Source organism: Halyomorpha halys, unplaced genomic scaffold (genome assembly GCF_000696795.3).
Source record: "Halyomorpha halys isolate HHAL.00 unplaced genomic scaffold, Hhal_1.1 Scaffold375.1, whole genome shotgun sequence".
NCBI classification, from domain to species: Eukaryota; Metazoa; Arthropoda; class Insecta; order Hemiptera; family Pentatomidae; genus Halyomorpha; species Halyomorpha halys.
Window position 1 is genome coordinate 49705 of NW_027105275.1, and position 22806 is coordinate 72510.

At 29.6% G+C, this 22806-nt stretch overlaps 2 protein-coding genes across 2 annotated transcripts in view; one reads left to right on the forward strand and one right to left on the reverse strand.

Moving 5' to 3' along the window:
* The window catches only part of CLS (cardiolipin synthase), a 17210-nt gene extending 15760 nt beyond the window's left edge, over nt 1-1450 (forward strand). Inside the window, exon 7 of the mRNA XM_014422547.2 lies at nt 261-1450. Coding sequence (XP_014278033.1) covers nt 261-348 — 88 coding nt within the window. The 3' untranslated portion in view covers nt 349-1450. The remainder of the gene's footprint in view (nt 1-260) is intronic.
* Nucleotides 1451-3002: 1552 nt separating this feature from the next.
* Nucleotides 3003-22806, reverse strand: part of Poxm (Pox meso) — a 123413-nt gene continuing 103609 nt past the window's right edge. The window contains exon 4 of the mRNA XM_014422548.2: nt 3003-6249. Within this exon, the coding sequence (XP_014278034.1) occupies nt 5687-6249 (563 nt within the window). The 3' untranslated portion in view covers nt 3003-5686. The remainder of the gene's footprint in view (nt 6250-22806) is intronic.

Here is a 22806-nt window from a genome sequence, read left to right on the forward strand (position 1 = left end):
CAGCCTCAGAATTTCAAAATGTTATTAACTACATTTCTCTTAATCATATATTCAATTACTTTGATACATAAATAAATGTTTGTTACAAAAATGATGCAATATCTAATGATATATATTCTTCATAATGATAATTTGTATTCAATAAATATTATATTTATTTATTATATTATCTATTTATTATGTTTAATAAAGTAATGATATTTATAGAAGATATTTGTTTTATGTATTACTGTATGTTTTTATCTCTTCTGTTTTTCTAGGTACTTTACAGCTACTTCTACTATAGCATCAGCTCTAAGTTATGTATTCACCAAAGATACTTATAAAATATTAAAGAAACAGAAATAGTTATTTGTAAAGAATTAACAAAAAAAAAAATAAATAAAAAATATTGATTTATTAAAGATTTCATTACATTATATCAAACATTTTATGAGGCCCATTTCAAATTAAAATATATTTTTTGTATTTCTAGTCTAAAACATGAATTTAAATATTTTTTATTACAACCTTGGGCTTTATAATTTAATAATACTGCTGTTAAAATGAACTTAATATATGTTATTTATATTAGTGATTATGAATATATTTGTATATTTTGTTATTGAATATTAATATATTTTATCTTTTAATTTTTAAAATCATGATGAAGAGTGGATAAGAAATGATTTAAAAAATAGTTAATAAAGGGATGTTTCTTTAAAAATAGATTTATTTTATAATACAATTTTTTTTTTCAACAGAAGGTATTGTATAATGTAATTATAATTATACCAAGTAGGTTGTAAAATAATTTCATTCTTATGATTTCCTTTATTGGCTGCACACCATTTATTGACATTTTGGATTATTCGCCCGTCATTAGGATTCATTATATTTTTATTGTTCATCATATTATTTCTCATTTCCTACATAACCATGGACATATATTATTTGTCAAATAACATTGTTACCAAGAAAACTTTAGTTATTTTTTTCTTTTCAATATCTCATAATTTATTTGGCTTGAATGAATTATATGATTGTAAAAGGACAGAATTATTAAAGTTTTCCTCGTAACAATATAATTTTTGAATTTTGTCAGAAAAGTATAAATATGGATATGCACAAAACAATATGATGAACAATAGAAGCAAGATAAATCCTGTTTTAGAGGAGATATCATGAAACATTGAAAACCAATATGTATACACGAGTGAAAGAAATATATTATATTTATGTTCTGTTATTTTACAGTAATATACTGTTAGATTAATTCATTTTGTATTTTTGTTTTATTTTTTATATGATTTATTCTTAAATTTTTTTATTAGTATTATGCATTGTAAAACAAATGAATTTCTTGAGACTGGTTTAGAAAATCTAGATAAGATCTATTTGTTGAATTTCTGTACTTTATAAGTAATAAAGACTCACATTGTTTTTATTTTTCATAAACACTTCATCATGTATGTCATTCACTCAGAAAGAAATAAATCAAGACAAAACTGGAAGCATATCTCAGCTTAATTAATATAGACTTCAAGCTTGCTAAACAAGAAAGTTTTTCTAGAATGGAAAATCTGTTATCCAGTTAGAGGTGATTAAAAAATTATTTAACTGCTTAAAATCTCACTTCAAATGATTTTAATGAAGACAAATTTTACTTTTTTTTTTTTTAAGAAACTTTTATCCATATTACTGTGATGAAATGATCCTCATGTTGCATTAGGAGAATTGAAAAACAATTTGTCTAGACTGTGACCTGCTCAAGCACATAAATCTTAAAGAAAGACTTACGTTTACGATAAACATGAAAAGTGCACCCACTTCTTCGTAAGAGAGGATTGTGTCTAGCAACCCCTAGTGCCACCATATTCTGGACCGCAGAATGTTCTTAATCGCAATGAAAAATACTACCTTGTGCAACTTTAAGACCGGATATCAAGCATATCAATAGATCATTTGATGTCAGCATTGCGGGATATCAAAGATATGATCCAGCTATTGGAGATGCTGATGGTGACAGTTGAAAGACCCACCGTACATATCTGAAAATTAGGCAGTCAGCGGCCAGAAATATTTAATTTAACCCACTCCCAAAAAAAATAACAACTACAAAAAAATAAGAACCTAGACTCCGAAATCAAAAACCCGGGTTTTGGAGGCGACCGATCATAACCTATTTTTTTATACAATCTGATGTGTTCTTATGTCACACTAATTCCTACTGGTTACCTCCTCTATCTTATACAATTTCTTCCATTCGTAAGGACTTACAGCTAGTTGCTTATGGAGTGGATCCTTCCAGCAAGGATCTACAGCTAGTTCTTGTAGGACTTGTCATCCTGATGGTATGCTAGTTCACTATGGAGTGAAGTTACTATCCTGTGAGTATTTACTAGTTCATGTAAAACACATCCTGCCAATTCATCTCCTAACCAGCTAACTAACCTACTGAACACCCATTGTTGAGGCCTTTTGTTTTAGAATACCTCACATCTTAATTGGCTGTCAGAACTAATTAATTGTTCACAGTCACCTCCACAATAGTTTGAAACTTTAACAAAAAACCCGACCTCCTTAAAAATACTTGAAACCTTCTCACTTTTCAGCATCTGTTATGATAATAAAACCCAATATAGAACATAATATTATTTTGAACATATCCGTGATCTATTATTAAACATATCTGTGATCTTATAGGTGAAAGGTCAGTTGTTGCATTATTAAATTGTGGAAGAAAAAAGAAAATATAATATTTTTTCTAAAAGAGCTTATAATTTCCTCATTCTTCAATTATGGTGTAATTTCAGTAAGAGTTTTTTTCAAGAATGATCATTCATCTGAATGTGAATGATTTTATTTTTCTGTTATTATCCAATGTGTTGGACATATTGAGGTAATCTGCTTAACAGACTTTTTAGTATTTTACCTATACAGAAAATGATAAATAAAAAGGAATTTACAACAATTTATGTTATACAGCTTTATTGATCAGTCAGAATTAGAAAAAAAAAAAAAAAAAAAAAAAGAAGTAACTTCAAAACATACATCATAAGTTCTTAACTTATAAGCCCTTAACTATACTTACTGTTGATTATATAATTTGAAACTAGGCTATTGGCATAATTGACTAGCTTATTGTCTCTCACACTTGCACGCTCTCACTTCACATATTCTCTTTGTTTTGTACAAATTTCACAAATAAAAATAATGAATTTAAATCTTTTTCTGAAAATATCTGCATGAACAGGTAAAAATTAAATCACAGATTGCACTTAAGGAGTTTATATACATTGAAAAGTAAGTATTCATTCTTAATATTTATGAAATCAAGTAGAAAAAAGCATAAAAATTTTATTATTTCATAATTATTCGTGTCTGAAATTTAACCCTTAAAGTTAATTATGCTATTGAAAATTTCATAATTAATTTTATAAAAACTTTATCCACATTAATTTATTTTATAATATTCACTGTAAATGGTTTTTTTTATGTTGTCTTTTCGTTAGCATATTTTATTTATTTATTTTTCTTAAATTAAATCACAGCCAATGTATATTGACACTGTTACCTGCATTAATTTTTTTGAAGCAGCCTCAGAATTTCAAAATGTTATTAACTACATTTCTCTTAATCATATATTCAATTACTTTGATACATAAATAAATGTTTGTTACAAAAATGATGCAATATCTAATGATATATATTCTATATATTTATATATATAGAACTAACCAATCATTTAAAAAAAATATTCTGGAGGAATATGTTGCCTGACAAGACAATTCTGTAACCACTTTATTTATTTAAGTGTTATTTTATTAATATAAATCTTCAAATTCAATAAAATACATTCCAAGATTGTATACAACTCCTTGTATTACTCTAAACATTAAAATTAAACTATTTATTTATTTTCAAAAATTCATCATTTTGGAGATCTGCCCTATCAGGGAATGACTTTTTTTTTTTTTTATCAGAGATTGACTGTTTTATTTAGGTATAAATATTTGTTCAATAAATTATTATTCCGTTATATTATGATTTTATTGTATGATAATAACTTTATTAAGTATAAGTAGGGTTTTTTTAATTTTTGTTTTAAAATGATATATATTAACCCACAACAATAAAGCTACGTATATATTAATTTCTGATATTATACTATTATACATGTCTCGAATATACTTGTTCATCGCCTGATCTCCAGAATTGTTGAAATTTTTATTTGATTTTCACTGGAACATAACAGTGGGATGAGATCTATCTTTTAAGGGTTTTAATTTTCTTACCCTCTTCCAATAGAATGGGTTACTTTTTTTTTTTTTTTTTTTTACAGATTCTGATATCAAATGCAATTTTCAGATGTATATTTAAGAAAGATGGGCACTGTTTTCCCATTCTTGAATTCGTTTTGGTATTGAATCTGACGGTTTTTGAAGGCGTGAATCACCAAAAACCGCAAACAAATTATTTTTGAAACCATTTTTGAACGAACATAAACAACAAAATCATTTTAAAATTCAATTCTCTTTAAGAATCCGTCATCATAACTTTAATTTTCTTGACTAAACGAGGAGACTAAAATTGGTTGCCTCAACCAGATAATTAATAACTTTGATTAAGATGGATTTTTAGGTAAAATGAAATTCTAAAAATACTTAGTACGATTTTCCGCAGTTTAACGAAAATCGTCAAAAACCGGTAATTAATGTTTATTTCAGGACTCGTCCGGAACAAAAAAAAGTTCCCGATATGAATTCTCTTAAAATCAGAAAACTAAAAAAAAAAAAATCATTAAATGCCACACTTTTTTGGTATTGAAAAATGGTACACCTTTGTGTATATGACCACACAGCTTTGGGCCATGTTATTGATTACCTAACGTCAACGTCTTCTAGCCCAACACTGAGAAAAAAAGTATTGAAATAAATGCTGGTAGATTTTAGTTTAACTGAACTTTTTATTTCTCGTCATTCAGTCGCTCGAAATAACAGATATCCGGAAATCACATGTGGTCTAATGTTGTACTCCTCGGCACAAAGTTATACCATTTTACGGTACTATAAAGGAGTCAAAATATGCTACCGATGTGGTTTCGATTCCTGAGGTTTATCAATTACAGAATTGTCATTTAGTTTTTAAGGCAATGAAAAGATATTACATTTAATATTGAAGTTAAATTAATCTTTGAAATTATATTTGTACTGACTTAAAGATAAAATTAAATATTTAACTATAAAAAAAAAGATCTTATTTATTTATTTTATTTTATTTGTATTTTTAAAATCACTGCACTAATTTTTGACTGTCCGGAATCGTACGAAGCATGCGTAGTACGGGATTTTGCCTCCCAAAACCTGTACTGCGCATGCTCCATTCAGCTCTGGACAGTCAGAATCTGTTGTTGGAACATACCTTTAAGTGAGTAATTGACTTAAAAATTAACTATACTAATCATAGAAAAAATGGCACTGAAATAGATTAACTTTTACTAAGCCTTTATGTAATCATTATCTCTAAAATATATATTATATTTAATCTTTTGAAATATACACTTGTTTATATTACATGATTTACTATACAAGGTGTGCCTAGACCTTGTGTCAATAAACCCAATCATTCTTATGAATAAGTCATTCTGAATTTATTAGAACACTTGTCAACATAGGCAATTCATTGAAAACATATATATTCAGTACTATTGGGATGGTGGCCAATGTTGATACATGTAGCAACTATAATTGTGAGCATGTTGGCTAACGTCTGTCGAATTCAGTATGTCAGACACATTGTGTGCTGGACGAGGCCACTTTTGGGAGGTCTGACCAGGGTAGTAGTAAAGTGGTGTATTACTTCCGGTCTTATTCCTGAGAATGCGACTGATGGAACTGACTGAGGGCACGTTGAATTTGTCGCAAACGCCATCAGAGAGCAATCTGTCTCGGATTTCCCATGCAAATATTCCAGGATCTTTAAGCTTTAACTCTCTTATATAGGCAACTACCTTCGGCGTTGTCACCCTTGGTTTGGATCCTCCAATAGCTCCTGGTAGGATAGACCCAGTTTCATTGAATCTTGCCAAGATTTTGGAGACGCAACCGTGAGATACACGTAGCTGCCTGGAAATGTCACATGGTCTTATTCCAAGTTGAGCAAGCTCGACTATTCTTAACCTCATGGAGTTGGGAAGCGGACGACCGTTGACGAACACACCACCAAGTTGATTCATCTCTCCATACGGCTGCGTACAGCTGGACGTAACTGAAACAGAAATCCAAATCATCAATGTTTATTGCAACATTAGAAATCAGTATACATTTTTTAAGTTCAATAGTAGAAAAATGGATGGTTTCTATGCTTTCGGTATTTCTCAACATTAGGCCGTAGTCAGAAGGGAGATAGATATATTCAATTTTTTTTTTTTCTGGTAGTGGAAAAGAGGTAGGTTTTAACGTGGTTATGTATTTTTGGAGAGTACCATCTTTTTGTGGGATTTCAGTTTGAGCAGAATTTTAAACCGGAAAACTATGAAAAGAACACTAACACACCTATCTATATCTCTTCTACATAAACAAATAACAAAATCCATGGATCCATACACGAGTATTACTGTATGGGTGAGGATAGCAATAAAATTTCTTGGGTGTGGAATATGATGGTATCTCCTACTCAACATTATTTTCTAATTTTTCAATTATTCTTTGCTATAAAAATGGATTATATTGAATTAAACATTAAAATTTAATTTCACAAACAGCAATTACTCAAAGTTATATAATTGGTTAGTAAGATTTTAACTCTTCTTATTTTCTTCCATATTCTAAAAGGATAAGGAATAAGAATGATAACAGCGAAACAGGGATTGTGTTTTGCTTCACATTCTATAAAAAAAAAATAATTAAAGAATTTCTGCGGGGTGGAAAACTATACCTTTATCCCGGCTAATTGTATTTACAAATTATGACATTCTTCACGATTTTCTTCCTGCTCAACTGACTTAATATTTAATAATCTAACGAATACAAACTTGGATTGAGTTAGGTGATGGTTTAATTTTCAAGGCTGAAATCTTGAATGTACTTATATTATTTTTTTGTTCTATAGTATGTGGAACAAAAAATATATATGTTGTAACTATCTCATTTTAATTTAATCTAATTAGAACCATACATAGACCCACGCTTTATTCAAATCCGTGCTATAACAACCCTCATTACAAGGAGAGCTTATTGTAAAATCAATAGTAATGGTTACTAAGAATATGAAATCAACCTTTTTCTTAATAATTAATTAAAATTAAAATTGAATCTGTACTGCTAAAACCTATGAAGGGTCAGGGGTGAAGTACTTTTTAAAGAAGAACCGTTACTAGAACAATACCAACTGTTGTGCAAAGAGGTAATCTGGTCAGAATCGCGCTCGACTGCCAGATCTTTAACCAATTAAGGGTACCCCCTTAATGACGATGGGTGGATCCTGGAGGGCTCCCTAAGCCACAGGGCTGACTCACGGCTACAGTTAAACAGAAAATAATTACTTAGGATTCGAACCTGGGTTCTTGGAGATTGGAGCACAATGCTTTACCATTGCGCTACCCAATTTTTTAAAAATAATACTAGAACTAATATGAAATCCTTAAATAAATTTAATCATATTAACCTAAACCTAACAAAATATTGTGCATTTTATAAAGGAAACATTGTTTCATTCAGTCCATTCTAATCGAAATAATCCCGACGTTCTTTGATCTCAACAATTTATATCCCTATCTTGAAGTTTCTTCTCATTATTTTTTTAATATGAAACTTATTCCTGAAATAATAATACCATTTGACTTATTTTGTTGATTTCTTCTGTGTCGATGCCAAGCCTGCTGACACTAGTGTTCATCAGCTTTACAATAGGGGATTACTAACACAAAGCTAAATATGTTTTGCCAACCTAATTATTTCAGTTGTCTTCTAGAGACGATATAATTATAAATCAAATATTTTTTTTTATTTATTTAGTAGTTTATTTTGAAGAGAGAATAATAAGGAGAATAAAATCATTCCTTACTAACTGTAGAAAATTATGAAACAACATATCGATGGCTTACTTCAAAGTGGTTCTCTCTTTTAGGAAAATTACAACTTTTCAATTAATTTTTCTAAAAGAGATAACAATTAATAGTATTTTTCGTTAAGCTAGAGGAAAGTTACTTAGCACCATTGTGAAGTAAGCCATCAATATGCCTAGTTTGCAGATATATAATCATGAATTAAGTTTAAAAATTTTAAAAACAACTTCATGCATAGTCGAACAATCTTCACGGTGACAAATTCCGAACATCCCAGATATGACACCGAATTGCGGTTTAAAATCGAAGTATGAGGAGAAGATGGTCGGGGATGTGGTTATAACAAAAAAAAAAAAAAAAAATACAACAATAAACAAAAACCTACTTATTTGTGCCGACATTTTGACCTACATTTCGGCCCTTCATTTGGGCTTAGAAAACAAAAAAGAGATAACAACCTTAGCTCAGAGAAACATGAAAATAAAAGGAAAAATAAAAAACAAACATACTTTGAAATATACATAACAATAAATTAAATAGATAGTATAGGGTGTTTTTTTAACCCCGATAGAACTTGAAATTGTAAAAAATAACACAAAAAATTAAATTGTAATCAAAATTTTTTTTTTATTCGAAAGATCAATACGTGACATTAACATTTGAAAATGATTTCGGGCATATGGGCACCGCGGCTGTTCTTGACGAAGCGCATTCTGGACGTCCAATTTTGGGCCACTTTTTCGAGCACTGCTGGCCGTATGTCACGAATAACACGAACAATGCTGGCCTCCAAGGCGTCAATTGTTGCTGGTTTATCAGCATAAACCAGTGACTTCACGTAGCCCCACAGGAAATAATCGAGAGGTGTCAAATCGCACGACCATATGCGGCAATTTTGCTTATTAACAAACCCGTTAAGCCAAAAATGCGCCTCATCGCTGAACACAATTTTACAGAATGCGCTTCGTCAAGAACAGCCGCGGTGCCCGTATGCCCGAAATCATTTTCAAATGTTAATGTCACGTATTGATCTTTCGAATAAAAAAAAAATTTTGATTACAATTTAATTTTTTGTGTTATTTTTTACAATTTCAAGTTCTATCGGGCTTAAAAAAAAACCCTATAGTTGATTGATAACAGTAGAAGATGAAATACAATGTTATAGAGGAAAGAAATAAACAAAGTAAATGAAAAAAAAAAAACGTTATGTGTTCAAGAAATAAACAAAATGTATGGTGTTGAAGAAAGTTATCTCTTTTTTAGTTTTTTCAGCCCTGATGGAGGCCTGAAATTCAGGTCAAAACGTCGGCACAAATAAATAAGTCTTTGTTTATTTGTATATTTTTTTGCTGACCACATCCCCGACCATCTTCTCCTCATATTAATCTATGGCCAACCACAAACACCTCATTAAAATGGAAGTAACATTGATATCCTAGTGTCTAATTCGAGATCCACATTTGCGGCTTTATAAGAAATATAAAAAATATATTAAATTGTGGAAATATTAAGAAATGAATGAATGTGAAATTGAACAAGTACATGGCGATTTTTCAAAATCTCCTAACTACATTTTTATCCAATAAATCCAGTAAATAAAATGTCTGAATAAATTTCGGAATTTTAAAAGTTCGATGGATTTATTATCTGTTAGTAGGTTTAAGAATCTAATAAGTGCTTAAAAAACTCTCTAGTCAAAGAAAATTTTTGGTTCATATAGCTATCAACTGTCAACAAAAGCATCAAACTTCACAATTCACTCAAAACTTCATATTAGATTTAAAATAATTCGGTCGCGAAATAATTCTTCAATTTCATCGCCATTCATTTCTTGATATTTCCACTAGAGCTAGAATTTTCCCTTACGGTTTTTAAATTATATCAAAATAATAAATTATGTTTTTGTTTTTTTCTCATTTCGTATTTATTTTTTAATTTCATTTTAACCATTGTTTTATTTGACTCTAATTTAATTAAAAACTGTATACAGACATACAAGATGTTTCAAGGTTTAGTTTTTAACTTAAAATATAAATTAAGGATTTCAAAACAAGAAAAAATATCATATGTAGATATGTCCATTAACGCGTTGTTTAGAAGATGTTTACATATTCTAATTTGTATTCTCATGAATTATTTAGGTTACAATAAATTATTTAATAGGCATTCCAACTACTTTAATAATTTTTAAAATATTAAAAGCGTTAATATTTAAATTTTATTTAAATATTAACGCTCATATTAAACGTTGTTTAAAGTGATTGCCCACCAGCCTCCGTATATTTCTTCCACAGCAGCAGTGGCCGAATGGCATTGGGTGTGGTTATTGTTTCCCAAGTTTCAATTTTTCTTCTTCGTAAAGAATTAAAGTCATTGACCAGCTTTGCATATACTTTTCGTTTAATCTTACCTCAAACAAACATATCCAGCAAGGTCAGATCAGCTTGGGAAACAACACTTATCCAGTGTTGGAAAGTGTGAAAATATCCTCCGAAATAAAATGTGTCTAATCATGTTGATGAGTGTGCTTTCCTTACACTCAAATACCTATAAACGAATTGACCGTAATTTGTTCTCCCATCAAACAATATTTGAGATCCGTAAACCTAATATTACAAACGTTTTTCGGGATTGTGAAAAAGCGAGTTTTTATAGTTGTTGTTATTTTTTTTTTCTAAGTCAATACCAACGAAAGTTAGTGTTCATATTGTAGTTTTTCAAAAGTGGGTTTGTTTCTTGAAATATTTTTTTCCAAAATTTCTAGGGCCACTTCCAATTTAATACCGGAAAAATTTGTTTTTGCACATTTTTGATAATTCAGGAAAAAAAAAATGTTTTTGATGAAGCTATTTTCCCATGAAAGTGTACATATTGAGGCAAATTTTGTGTAATTTTCATTGACGTATTGAGACGTGTCAAGGAATGTGTAACGAAAATAAGGTGAGAAAAAAAATCAAACTAACCACTATGATTCAGATTTACATTTTATTTATAAGGAAAATGATTTCAATTATGGTAATTGAATATGGTAATTTAAAATAATTTTTTGTCTGTTAAGTTATTTAAACATGGAAAATCAAGTAACAAATTTAAGCATCTCTTACAAAAAATATTGTTCTTATTTTATGTTTTCTTAATTTCTCAGTAAATACAATTAATAGTCACAATATTCATTAAGAGTCACCCAATTGATCATCATGTTACAGTTAATTACTATCGATATATTATATGATTTATTTGATTTTGTTTTAAAATATTAAATCATAATCTTATTTTAGCATTGATTTTTAATATATAATTAACTTTAGTAGTGTATTTGATTTCAATAATGTAAAATTTATTTACCGTTCAATTATTGCCTATTAAATAAATTACAACAAGTATTTTAAATTTACTCATTGTGTGTGTTATAGTATACAGTTCTATGGTACCTATATATGAGCTATAAACCATTTTTTGTAAATACTTTGTATTTTAACGGTGCTAAAGAGAAAAGTAAGTTGAAAAAATATTTTTTTATTCAGTGTTTTCTGGTTATAATACCTTCAACATCCTTGTTTGTCTATAACAAATAAAATTGTTGAGGGTGAGAGGAAATTAAAAAATCGGATTTATATATTCATTTTATCAAAGCAAGAAATGACAATTAACACGATGTTTTACAGAATATTTAAATAATTTTGAGGCTTTTGGAGAAGTTTTATTTCTTTTTATGTGCTTTTTTATTTATTTATTTATTTTTATTCTTATTTTATTTTATTTTAGTTTGAATGTGATCATTCATCATTATTACCTATTACCTACAACTGTGTGGCAGATTGTAATATCTATCAATAAATAAAAAGTATCAATAAGAGAGGCTTTTGCACAAAAATGGCAGTTTCCCACCACTATGTGCCGTCCGGTCATTTCTACTAAGAAAGAATGTTACCGATACTGTAATCACTTAGCTAAACATTGAATATGAATCTTAATGTTTACATTTCATTATTAAAGTAATTGGAACACACATTGATTAATTAATTATAACATAAACAATTCATAACAATTAAAATCTTTAGACGTGAATACCTCCTAAACAAATCGTCAACGGACGTACCTTGAGAGAGATTTTTTTTTCTTGTTTTGAGATCCTCAATTCATATTTTCAGTAGGAACACTTATCTCTGAAATACCCTTTATATTTGATGATATATGCTTGTAAATAAACATCGTTTCCTTAGAGGTAAAGAAGCATTACAAACTCGGGAAACTGACGTTTAATGAATGATCGAAATATAATCAAAGAATTTATATCAGAGTTGTTACAAAGTAATATTAACGCGCTTAATTATTTTTTTAAAAGCTTGGTTCGGAGTTTCTTAGGTAGAATGTAAATATTGTACAGAGCTAAGAATATATTCAAACAATTTAGTTTACTTTATATTTTTCAAAGATTTATTTGTTGAAGAATATTAATTCAAGCTGCCACAATTAAGGACAATATCAGTGCTCCGAGTGTTTATACATATTCTAAATACAACACAAAATAATGAAAAAAAAATATGATGAATACAGTGGAAAAATAACTATAATAATGAAGAAATATTAATATAAGTCAAACAATATAATAGTAATTCTAATCAATAATAACAAAATAATAAACTCAACCTAAAGAAAATAAAAATAAAATAATTCCATCTTAACACAATTCATACCTGTTTATAATGTTTACAGTCAGCATTGGGAACTCCAAACCAAGCTTTACCGCGGTCATGTAGAAGGGACTCGAAGAGATCCCAGCGCTTCTCTCCCAACCACGTTGCTGGTATTAAGGTTTTTTTTCCCTAACTTAAATTTACATTTAATTTTTTTGGTTGTTCCATATTTTTTAATTTGTCTATTTATTTTATTTGTGATGTCCATTAGAGGAGTATTCCACCAAAACTTATCCAAAGTGAAAAAGTGTTTTTATTTTGACAATTTTTTTTAACACGCATGCGTAGCTTTGCCGCCCTCATGAGAAAGGCAAAGCTTCTCAAAATTAAAGTTTTTTCTTTTTTTTTTTTTGACATATTTTCCATCTAAAACTTTTCAGTCAATATTTTATATAGTCCAATAGTAGTTAGAAATGAATATTTTAAATAGTAATTTAACCTATCTATATCGAGCTTTGGGGCTCCTCTAAGCCTTCGAATTCCTCTCGTATCCAATCCTTATAATCCAAAATCCTCAATGCTCCTTACTTTATCATAAATAAAATCATCCATAAAGACCTTAATGTTCCATTTGTAACCGATCTAGCCCCAACCAGGTATAAATCCTTCCAAAATTAACTCCCTAACCATTCAAACCCACTAGTTTCTAACCTAATCCTCCTGACAATCCTCCGAGGCGCCGGAAAAGAACACGGCCTCGAGACCTTCTAATGTAAAAATGTTTTTAGAGTGCTACCCCATTGTAGTTTCTCAAAATGCCTGTGTCATACCATTATGATCTTACATCAGATTTAATTGATGTATTATTCTGTACAGTTGTAAATGTCAATAAATAAATTTAAAAACTTTTTAAAAAAAACTTATTTACATGAGATGTTCCATAATATTTTTTAAAAATTATAACATTCCAAAAAAGAATATATTGACTTTTGATAGAATACTACTCATTTAGTATTATTTGACTTGTTTTTCTTGTTGAATGTAAACTACAGACCCTAACTATGGCAGATTATCATCAAAAAAATATATGTGCTGTACCCGCATACAGCTGTGTTGGGAGAAGGAATTCGACTTATGCGCAAAAGAGTGTTGTTGATGTCCTGTTGACCCAGTAGCGAGGTGATAGACTGCCGCGACTCCATAACGGATAATGGATGGTGACATTTCACTGGTCAGCACCTTTCAAGACGTGGGGTCTTCGCCTCGACCGGTCCCTCCACCGCACATTTTTTAAAGGTCTCATGTTCCTTTTTTCTTTATCTTTCTTGGCCACGGTATCCTTTTTTTCAGGACGTCGTCAAGCAGAGCGATGCGATCGTTTAGGCTTTGGGTAGTGTAAACCAGCAGACAGGTGTACAAGCGGACAAAACTTGAGTTTTTATTTTTTTCAGATGGATAAGTTTTTAAATTAAATAATTTAACTGCGGGTTTTTAAAAACGCCTTTCTCTGAAGTACCTTTAATTTGGTTCATTTGAAAAAAATCAACAGCAATACTAAACAATGGATAAAAACAAAATATTAAAATATTTTATGAATAAATAGAGGAAAAATAGACACTTCCGATTGAAACGGGGAAAGTCGAGACCGTACGATCTTTTTTCTGATTCCATTATGACTTCCACATCTCCAGTTAAACTATTCTGACTGTGTTTTCGGCAGAAATAAACTAATATTCGTTAGTCCCAACTCGAGAAACACTATAATACAAATTTTAATAGCAACCTAAAAATATAAAAAATATTTGATCATAATTTCTGGTTTCCCTGATCTTAAGATTTTTTTAGATCAAAAATACCGATAATTTCAATACGAGCCCACCAATTTAAACAAAACGTAGGGATGTATATAGGATGGTAAATATATATATATATATATATATATATTTCATTATTATCAGATCGGTCTGGTAGACATAGCTATCATATAACAGTTTGATTTATTTTTGACAATTGGTAATGATGGGGTATAGTCTCAAGAAAAGACTAATAATTATATATAGCAAAGATAAATTAAAAAAAATATATATATTTATGTAATTGAAAAATAAAATATAAAATATATAAAATTACAGGAAAAAACTCAACAACTAATATTAATAAAATAAATAACGTGCTATAAGATTTTTATTATTGTTGGTAGTTTTAAGGATATGTATGTATGATACACATTCCAACTGACTGTCGGGCATACGACTACTTCATTCCTTTACCAGCAGACCTCCATTCCATTTTGCTGGATAACAAGCAAACTATTGATAAACATTTTGAGTTTCTCAATCACTCTAAAGTTTACTATAAAATTTAATCAGATTTTGCCACAGGTTCCCGTGTAGTAAAAGCTATACATTTCTATATAGTAGTGGCCAGGAATTCGGGCCCTTGCTCCCGTATTGTGTGTTGCCGTGGGTACAGCCTAGAGTCTAGAATCAGAAGACTATCCTTTACGAATCCGAAATTTATGGCAATAACGACCCATAAGTGGTTGATGCCTTAAAATAATTTTTTTAAAAAAAGGACATGAACTCGGAATGAAAAATGAGCGAAAAGTTTTTTTCTTTCTGATATAAACTTCATGGGGCGTGCTGTTACAATACTTGAATATTTATTTGTTAATAACGTGGATTTTTTTTTTTACTTGAAACTACTCAAAAATGAATTTTTTGTAAATTTTGGAACTGCCGCCATCTCATATTCCTTCAAACTATAGTTGGCAGTCATCAATTTTTACTCTTAATTGTATCTAGTTTCCAATGGAGTAATAAAACAATGGGACGAAATAAATTATTTTTTTCTCCTTTTGGTTTCTTGGACTACAGTGGAGTTTGATATAGAGGCGATTTTACCCAAATTTCTGATTACTTTAATGAAAAATATGTAAAATTACCAGTCAGAATTGATGAGTCTGCCAAGTATTGGTAGGGGAATTAAAAAATGGTGGCTGTTTCAAAACGTTATAAATATTAATTTTTCATTCGGAGCTCTAATACCTACAATACGAGAAAACCGAAGAGAACGTCATTTGACGTTGAGTAAATGTGCTAAAATATGAGTCCTAATAGAGCTATTTATGTTCAATATCTCTCGAGATATAGGATTTTAAAAAACAACATTTCATAAAAATGTACTGAAGGATAAGTAGTTAGTGAATTTATTTTGAGAAATCTATATCTCAGGAACTATGCGACGTGTAAATGTCTATTAGCACTCAATTAAAGCTAGTTTAATGGACTATTATGTAGTTTATTACCTTTATCTACGTACGAGTAGTATTTTTCATGATATTTTCTAAAATAAATTGATATATAGTTGTTCGGACTCATTTTCTTATGCCCAATTTATATTCATATGCGAATATCATAAAAACTATTACACCTACTATATAGTAAGTTAAATTACCTTTATTATGAGTGATGGCAGACATGTGTAAACCATAAGACGGTTCTAGAGATAATTTTTTTAATAATCCAAAAAATACTACTTTTACAAAGATAAACGTTATAAAACATTTTATAGTCAATTTAACTAGTTTTAAATTCAGTGCTGGCAGAGATCTGTACGGCTTATGATTTATGAAATAAAGTTTTTCATAAATCAAACTTATTGCCCGAACAACTATAAATCAATTTATTTTAGCAAATATCATTAAAACTACTATCCCTATGAAGATAAACGTCATGGACTACTTAATAGTACATTAAACTAGCTTTAATTTGAGTACTAATAGGCATCTATATGTCTCATAGTTATTGAGATATAGATTTCTCAAAATAAATTCACTAACTACTAATGCTTCAGTACATTTTTATGAAATGTTGCTTTATAAAAAGCATATCTCGAGAACCATTGAACGTAAATAGCTCTTTTAGGGCTAATATTTCAGCAAATTTACTCTTCTTTAAATAATGTTCTCTTAGGCTTTCTAGTGTTGTTGGTAATTTTAAAGATATAGAGCTCCGAATGAAAAATTAATTTTTTTTTGTCATTTTGAAACAGCTGTCATTTCTTATTCCCCCTATTTATACTTGGCAGACTAATCAATTTTGACTAGTAATTATACATAGTTTTCATTAAAGTAATAAAATATTTGGGTGAAATAACTTCCTTTTTTTCTTCCCGCCTCTTGTACTAATATCAATGCCAAGTTCTGAAAGAAATATTATCAGAGTGAAATTCTAAATGTAACAGCATTCATTGACGAAGCTTTGAAGAATCGCTTTGTCTGAACTTAGCCTTTGCAACGATGTTCCAAAACATCGATAAAGAAGTCAGTGAAACAATTAAAATGCAAGAAATATTGTTGACATGGCAGGATGCTCATAGCTATTGTAACAGATGTGTGCTCCGGTTCAGATCCCCCTGTCCACACAATAACACAACCATATATTTCTGAAATCCTGTAAAAGATTTATACGACAGGCTCAAGCCCCTGCCAACGTTACACATGTTATTATGTACTGGCTAAATATTTATACATTTATCTGTAAGATAGTTGAATGAGGGAAAGGGAAACCGATGGCATCTTGATTTAGTGAAACACTGTTAATAAATAAATAAGAGGAGGAAGGCAATTTGTTAAAGGCTGACGTTTAGATCAAAGAGGTTGGGACGAGAGCCAAGAAGGTGGCTGCACCATTTAAGCTGCACAAATATAAGAGTCGGCGACGTTCTAATCTGGAGGGAGGGGCCCTCTGCTGGACCACTGTATATATGTGTATATCTTTATATATATATACACACAGCGAGAGAAGCTTTTATTTATTGCTGGCATCAGTTTTGTGTGAGCTGTTCCTCTATTGTCCCCCACCTGTCACTGGGACAAATCACATGGACGGCCCTTAGAATTTGTATGCCTTTGAAATATCACTTCTCTGACGCTGGGCAATATCGCTTAGTGCTTCCATGGATGAGTGGTGACATCGCCAATCAGATATGCACATTATTCTGATTCCGAATCAAATCTTAACCAGCTCTTAAGTGAAATTCAGCACACTCGTATTACTTCATCTCTGCGAGAACTCTCGCATTCTTCTCTTGAATTCATTTGAAATACAAGCTATATCATACCCATTGGTATAAACAAAAGAGTATAATCAAGAAAGCCCATTCAACACACACAATAGATTTTGACGAAATAAAGAAAAAAATGAAATAATGTCATAGATGAATGGAATATGGTCTGGGTGCGGTAAAAAAAAAAACTGTCACTCTGTCTTTGACTCACGTCAAAACAGCCCTGACGAAGCCCAGCAACGTGGGGCGAAACGTTGGCTCAATAAAATAGTGTAATTATTTACTATTTGAGTTTTTTTGACCGCACCCGGACCATATTCCATTCATCTGAAATAATGTCATATTTTAATTAATATAGATACAGGATTAATTTATATTTTTGATTAAAAAAAACTATCGAATTCCTCTCGAATCCAATCCTTACAGTCCAAAATCCTTCGTAAAATCCTTAATGCTCTTTACTTTGTCACAAATCAAATCATCCATCAGGACCTCAATGTCCCATATGTTGCCGATTTGGCCAGAACCAGATACCAATCCTTCCATGATAAACTTCCCAACCACCCAAACCAACTCTAACCTGGCTTCTCCTTCACTACCTAATAATCCTCCTAGGCGTCTGAAAAGAAGATGGCCTCGAGATCTTCATCTTTAGAAATGTTTTTGGAGTTCTATCAATGGGTAGATTCTCCACATGTTTGTATCATGTTATAATATCACTTACAGCAAATTTACTTCATGTGTATATATGTATACAGTTGTAAATAACAATAAATAAATTATTAAAAAAATAAAATAAAAAAAAAAAAATTTTTTAATTATTAAAAAGATTTTCAATCTTGTTAGTAACAAAAGGAAAACGCTAGACGCCATGATGGATTCTTATATGATGTCATTTAGACATAAACAAACAACGCTGATTTAGCCATTCACACTTTTTAGCTGTTTTTAAATTATTACGTATTTAGTTAAAAGGATTTTCATTATGTTTTTCAAAAACAACCTAGGAATAAAGTTTTATGAAAGCAGAAAGTACAAATTCGCCTACAATCAATGATAAAATGTTGGCGAAATGCTCCTGAATCATTGGGCTGACTCATGAGTACAATTAAACAGATAATATTATCTGCCATTCAGATTCGAACCCGGATCCTTCGAGGTAGCACAGTGCCTCAGCAGTAAGTATATATATATATATATATATATAATTCTCGAATTTATTATTTTTCAATTAAATGCGAAACTATGAACCGAAAAGAAATATACAATAAATCACAATTTTCAAGTTATATATGCATACATAAATATATATATATATATATTTTTTCACACCATTTAAACTGATCAAGATTCAAGTAAGCAAGAAACAATCAAAATAAAATATGTAAACAGAACAACAATGAACTAGCAAAAACCAGATTTCTGATGACGTTAAGAAACAAACGGTTCAAACTTTAATAATTTATAAATTTACTCTTTAAACTTTAATTAATAAAAAGTATTTATTTGACTATATTGAGGCCTATTTGGAATTACAGAGTCGAGTTTTGGAGCTCCACTAAATCCATCGAACTCTTCTGACATCCTTACAATCCATAGTCCTCAATATTCTTTACTTTTTCAATATAATCACCCATAATATTTCACACTACATTTTTTGTCTATTTTGTTATTAAAAATCCTATAAAATTTAATTACAAATAATTATCTAAAATTCTACTATATTCATCATAAATTAATTTTATTTTAATACACTGGTTTAAATGAACTGTATAATTGATTTATATATATGTAATCTTGTGTATATTGTATCGGCTGGTATTTATTTTTTAAATAAATCAAATGCTATCTTATTAATTGATCTTTTCATTGGGTGATTTTACTTTTGATTAATGACCTGGGCAGAATAGCGTGCAAAACGTTTTAAATAATTGGATGTGAGGTGTAAATTTATATTTAAAGGTATATTAAATTATTAATAATAATGTTGTTAAATTTTTTATAAATAAATGTATAATAAGGTGTTAATTGTTAGATTGTCCTTGAGGATGGCCGAAACGTTGGACTGTTGATATAATAAAGAGAGTTGAAACTTAACATGGGCACCATTTGATTTAATTAAAAAAATTATAATTAATGTTTTATGATGTAGTATAGATGATATACTATAATACAATAAAGGACTAGGCCAAATAAAGTAGAAATATGATTAAAGCATCAATCAGGACTAATATATAAAATTCCGTGATTGAACATATATATAATTATTGGGTGAGAGAATGCATCAACACAATAATGATATAAAAAATAAGGAGAAGGACCCAAATGAGAAAAAAATAAACATAGTTTTGATTGTGATAAAACAATGATTTTGTTTTGACAGAGAAAATAATAATTTAAAAAAAAAAAAATTGAAACTATTTATATATAACTATCGGAAAATATTAATTATACAGTTAATGTTTAGTCAGACACGAGAAATATAAACCAGCGTTGTGAAGAGATCTTATGGTAAAATTAATTTATGATGAATATAGTCGAAGTTTAGATTGGTCTAAACGGTCATTAATGTCAGAAAAGGGACCCTATGTTTCAACAGACTAAGGATGATACTATCCAAACAATGTTAGGATGCAGAATAGCAATATGATAGCCGACAACGGAATATTGAAACATAAAGGTAATATTCTTGAACTTAGCGCATTTGCTCAGCCTCCACTGACTCGGGCGATGCGATGCGGCGAGAGGGATGCGCTGGGATCTTTTGAGCTCTGCTCCACCCCTCACAGGTGGGGAATAGAGTGGGCTCAGGGATCTTCAGGTCGATTGTGTAAATATTGTATATATTATTTTATCATTATTTTATTTTATTTATTTATTTTTCATACAGATAGTTTGATTTTGTTCATCTTGTCTATTCTTTTGTTTGTATATATTTTAAGAGAGTTTTTTTTATTATTATTTTTTCTTTTTTTTAATTTTATTTATTTATTTTAGTATGTATGAGATCATTCATCACTATTACCCATTGCCCGCAACTGTGTGGCAGATTGTAATATCTATCAATAGATAAATCTATAAAAAAAAATATATATATTCTTGAAAAGAAACTAAACCATAACTTCTCAAATAATATATATATATATAGAGATATGAACTCAAACAGTAAACCATATGCCGATCATTTTGTAGTTTCAACCTACTTAAACCTGAAACATAGCTAACATTTAGGCTAAACTAAAAAAAAATAGGGTATCTGCCAACTAAGAATCGTAATCATATTGCGTAAGCACATCAAACTAAACCATGGAAGCTAAACCCTCACTTTAAAGGCAAACGAACTTTGCATATTCTGCAAAAGATATTTCAATAATGGTTTGTACCACATCCTCCTACATTGTACAATTTTTAAAGGAAGTAGACAATATATCTTAAAGCCACCCATATGCGTATCTTACGACTTACAAAACGTCCAAAATATATTGAAAGTTGACAATAAAGTTAAATTGAATAGTTTAGGTTTGCATTGTAACACTCTGTAAGTGGCGTGTAAGTAGTTTTCGAATCCCAATTAATATTTGTACTCATGTTATATTTTGGTTAATTTAAAATAATTCTAATTATTATTAAGTTTAATGTAACGGTGTAAAGTATATTACATTAATAGTGTTGTATAATCCAGTATTTATCTTTTTTTTATTGTTTTTGTAATGCAGCACTAGATCCAGGTTTTGTTATAAAACTGTATCTTTTATGTAATGAAATTTGTCTTTCACAAATATATATATTCTATTCTATTCTAGTTGAATTTAAGTTAATTATTTGTTACTAAATTTTATATAAATTTTAATAACAAAGTAGATACAAATTTTGTGTGAAATATTATGGATGATTTTATTGAGAAAGTAAAGAGCATTGAGGATTTTGGATTGTAATGAAATCGGAGGAATTAGGTGGTTTTAGTAGCACCAGGATTTTTAATGATATAATAAATCATCCATAATTTTCCTTACTTAGCCGATTTAACCCGAGCCAGATATCAATCCTTCCACAATAAACTCCAAAATCCGCCAGTTTCTCGCCATGGCTCCTCGTTTTTCTTCGTTTCCAAGTTTTTAATCTTCTAATTTAACTAACTTATTTGGGAAGAAGGCAATAATAAAACATCAGTGTTGTTTATAAGACGAACAGCTGTAAAGTAATTATTTTCAGATTAGATATCTTTAATGGGGCGCATAAAATTTCTTTACTGATTCTTATTCACTAGAATTTTTGGGATAACCTCTTGAACAGTAATAAAACGTTAATCTGTTTCACGTTTTCGTCATTTATGGACATAGTGATAGCAATTGTGAGGATAATAACTTCAGTAACTATTTATTTAAATTTAAAACTAAAAATACAAGAAAATGTGATTTGAATAGCGCAATGGCCTAATACACACTTATGAAGAATCTACCAATTTTGTTTTATTATTATTTTATTTTTTTCAAAGTTCTTCATTGAGCACCTATACAGCCTTTGAGCGGGAATGTCAAGATTTATTTTTTGAGGCCGCCGCGAAATAAATATTGACCAACCCAGGAGGGTATTGAACCCACAATATTTTGAACCATCAGAACCCTCGCCCCAGAGCCCCCTCAGCAATCAGGTCCTCAATCCACTAGGGTTTATACAAAAACCGACATTTCAGAAAACCGGTTTTCGAATAGTAATTTTTCCAGAAAACCGGTTATAACCGGTTTCGAATTTTTATAAAAAAAATTTTTGCTCGAGTATTCTGTAATTCGAACAAAAAATTTTAACAGAAAATTTAAAGTGATTAAAAGCAATTTTTGACTGAAATTATTTACTGTTCAATTTTATTGATAGTAAAATTTTTTTATGCAATTTAGTAGAACAAAGAAATAATAGTTGACAAGGATTGTTGTTTATGCATTATATTTTAGTAAATATTTTTATAATAGTGAAACGAGTTATTCAGCAAAGGGTTCGAATAAATAGAAACAATATATTTTCATATTTTTATAATAACCATATAATTGTTTTTAA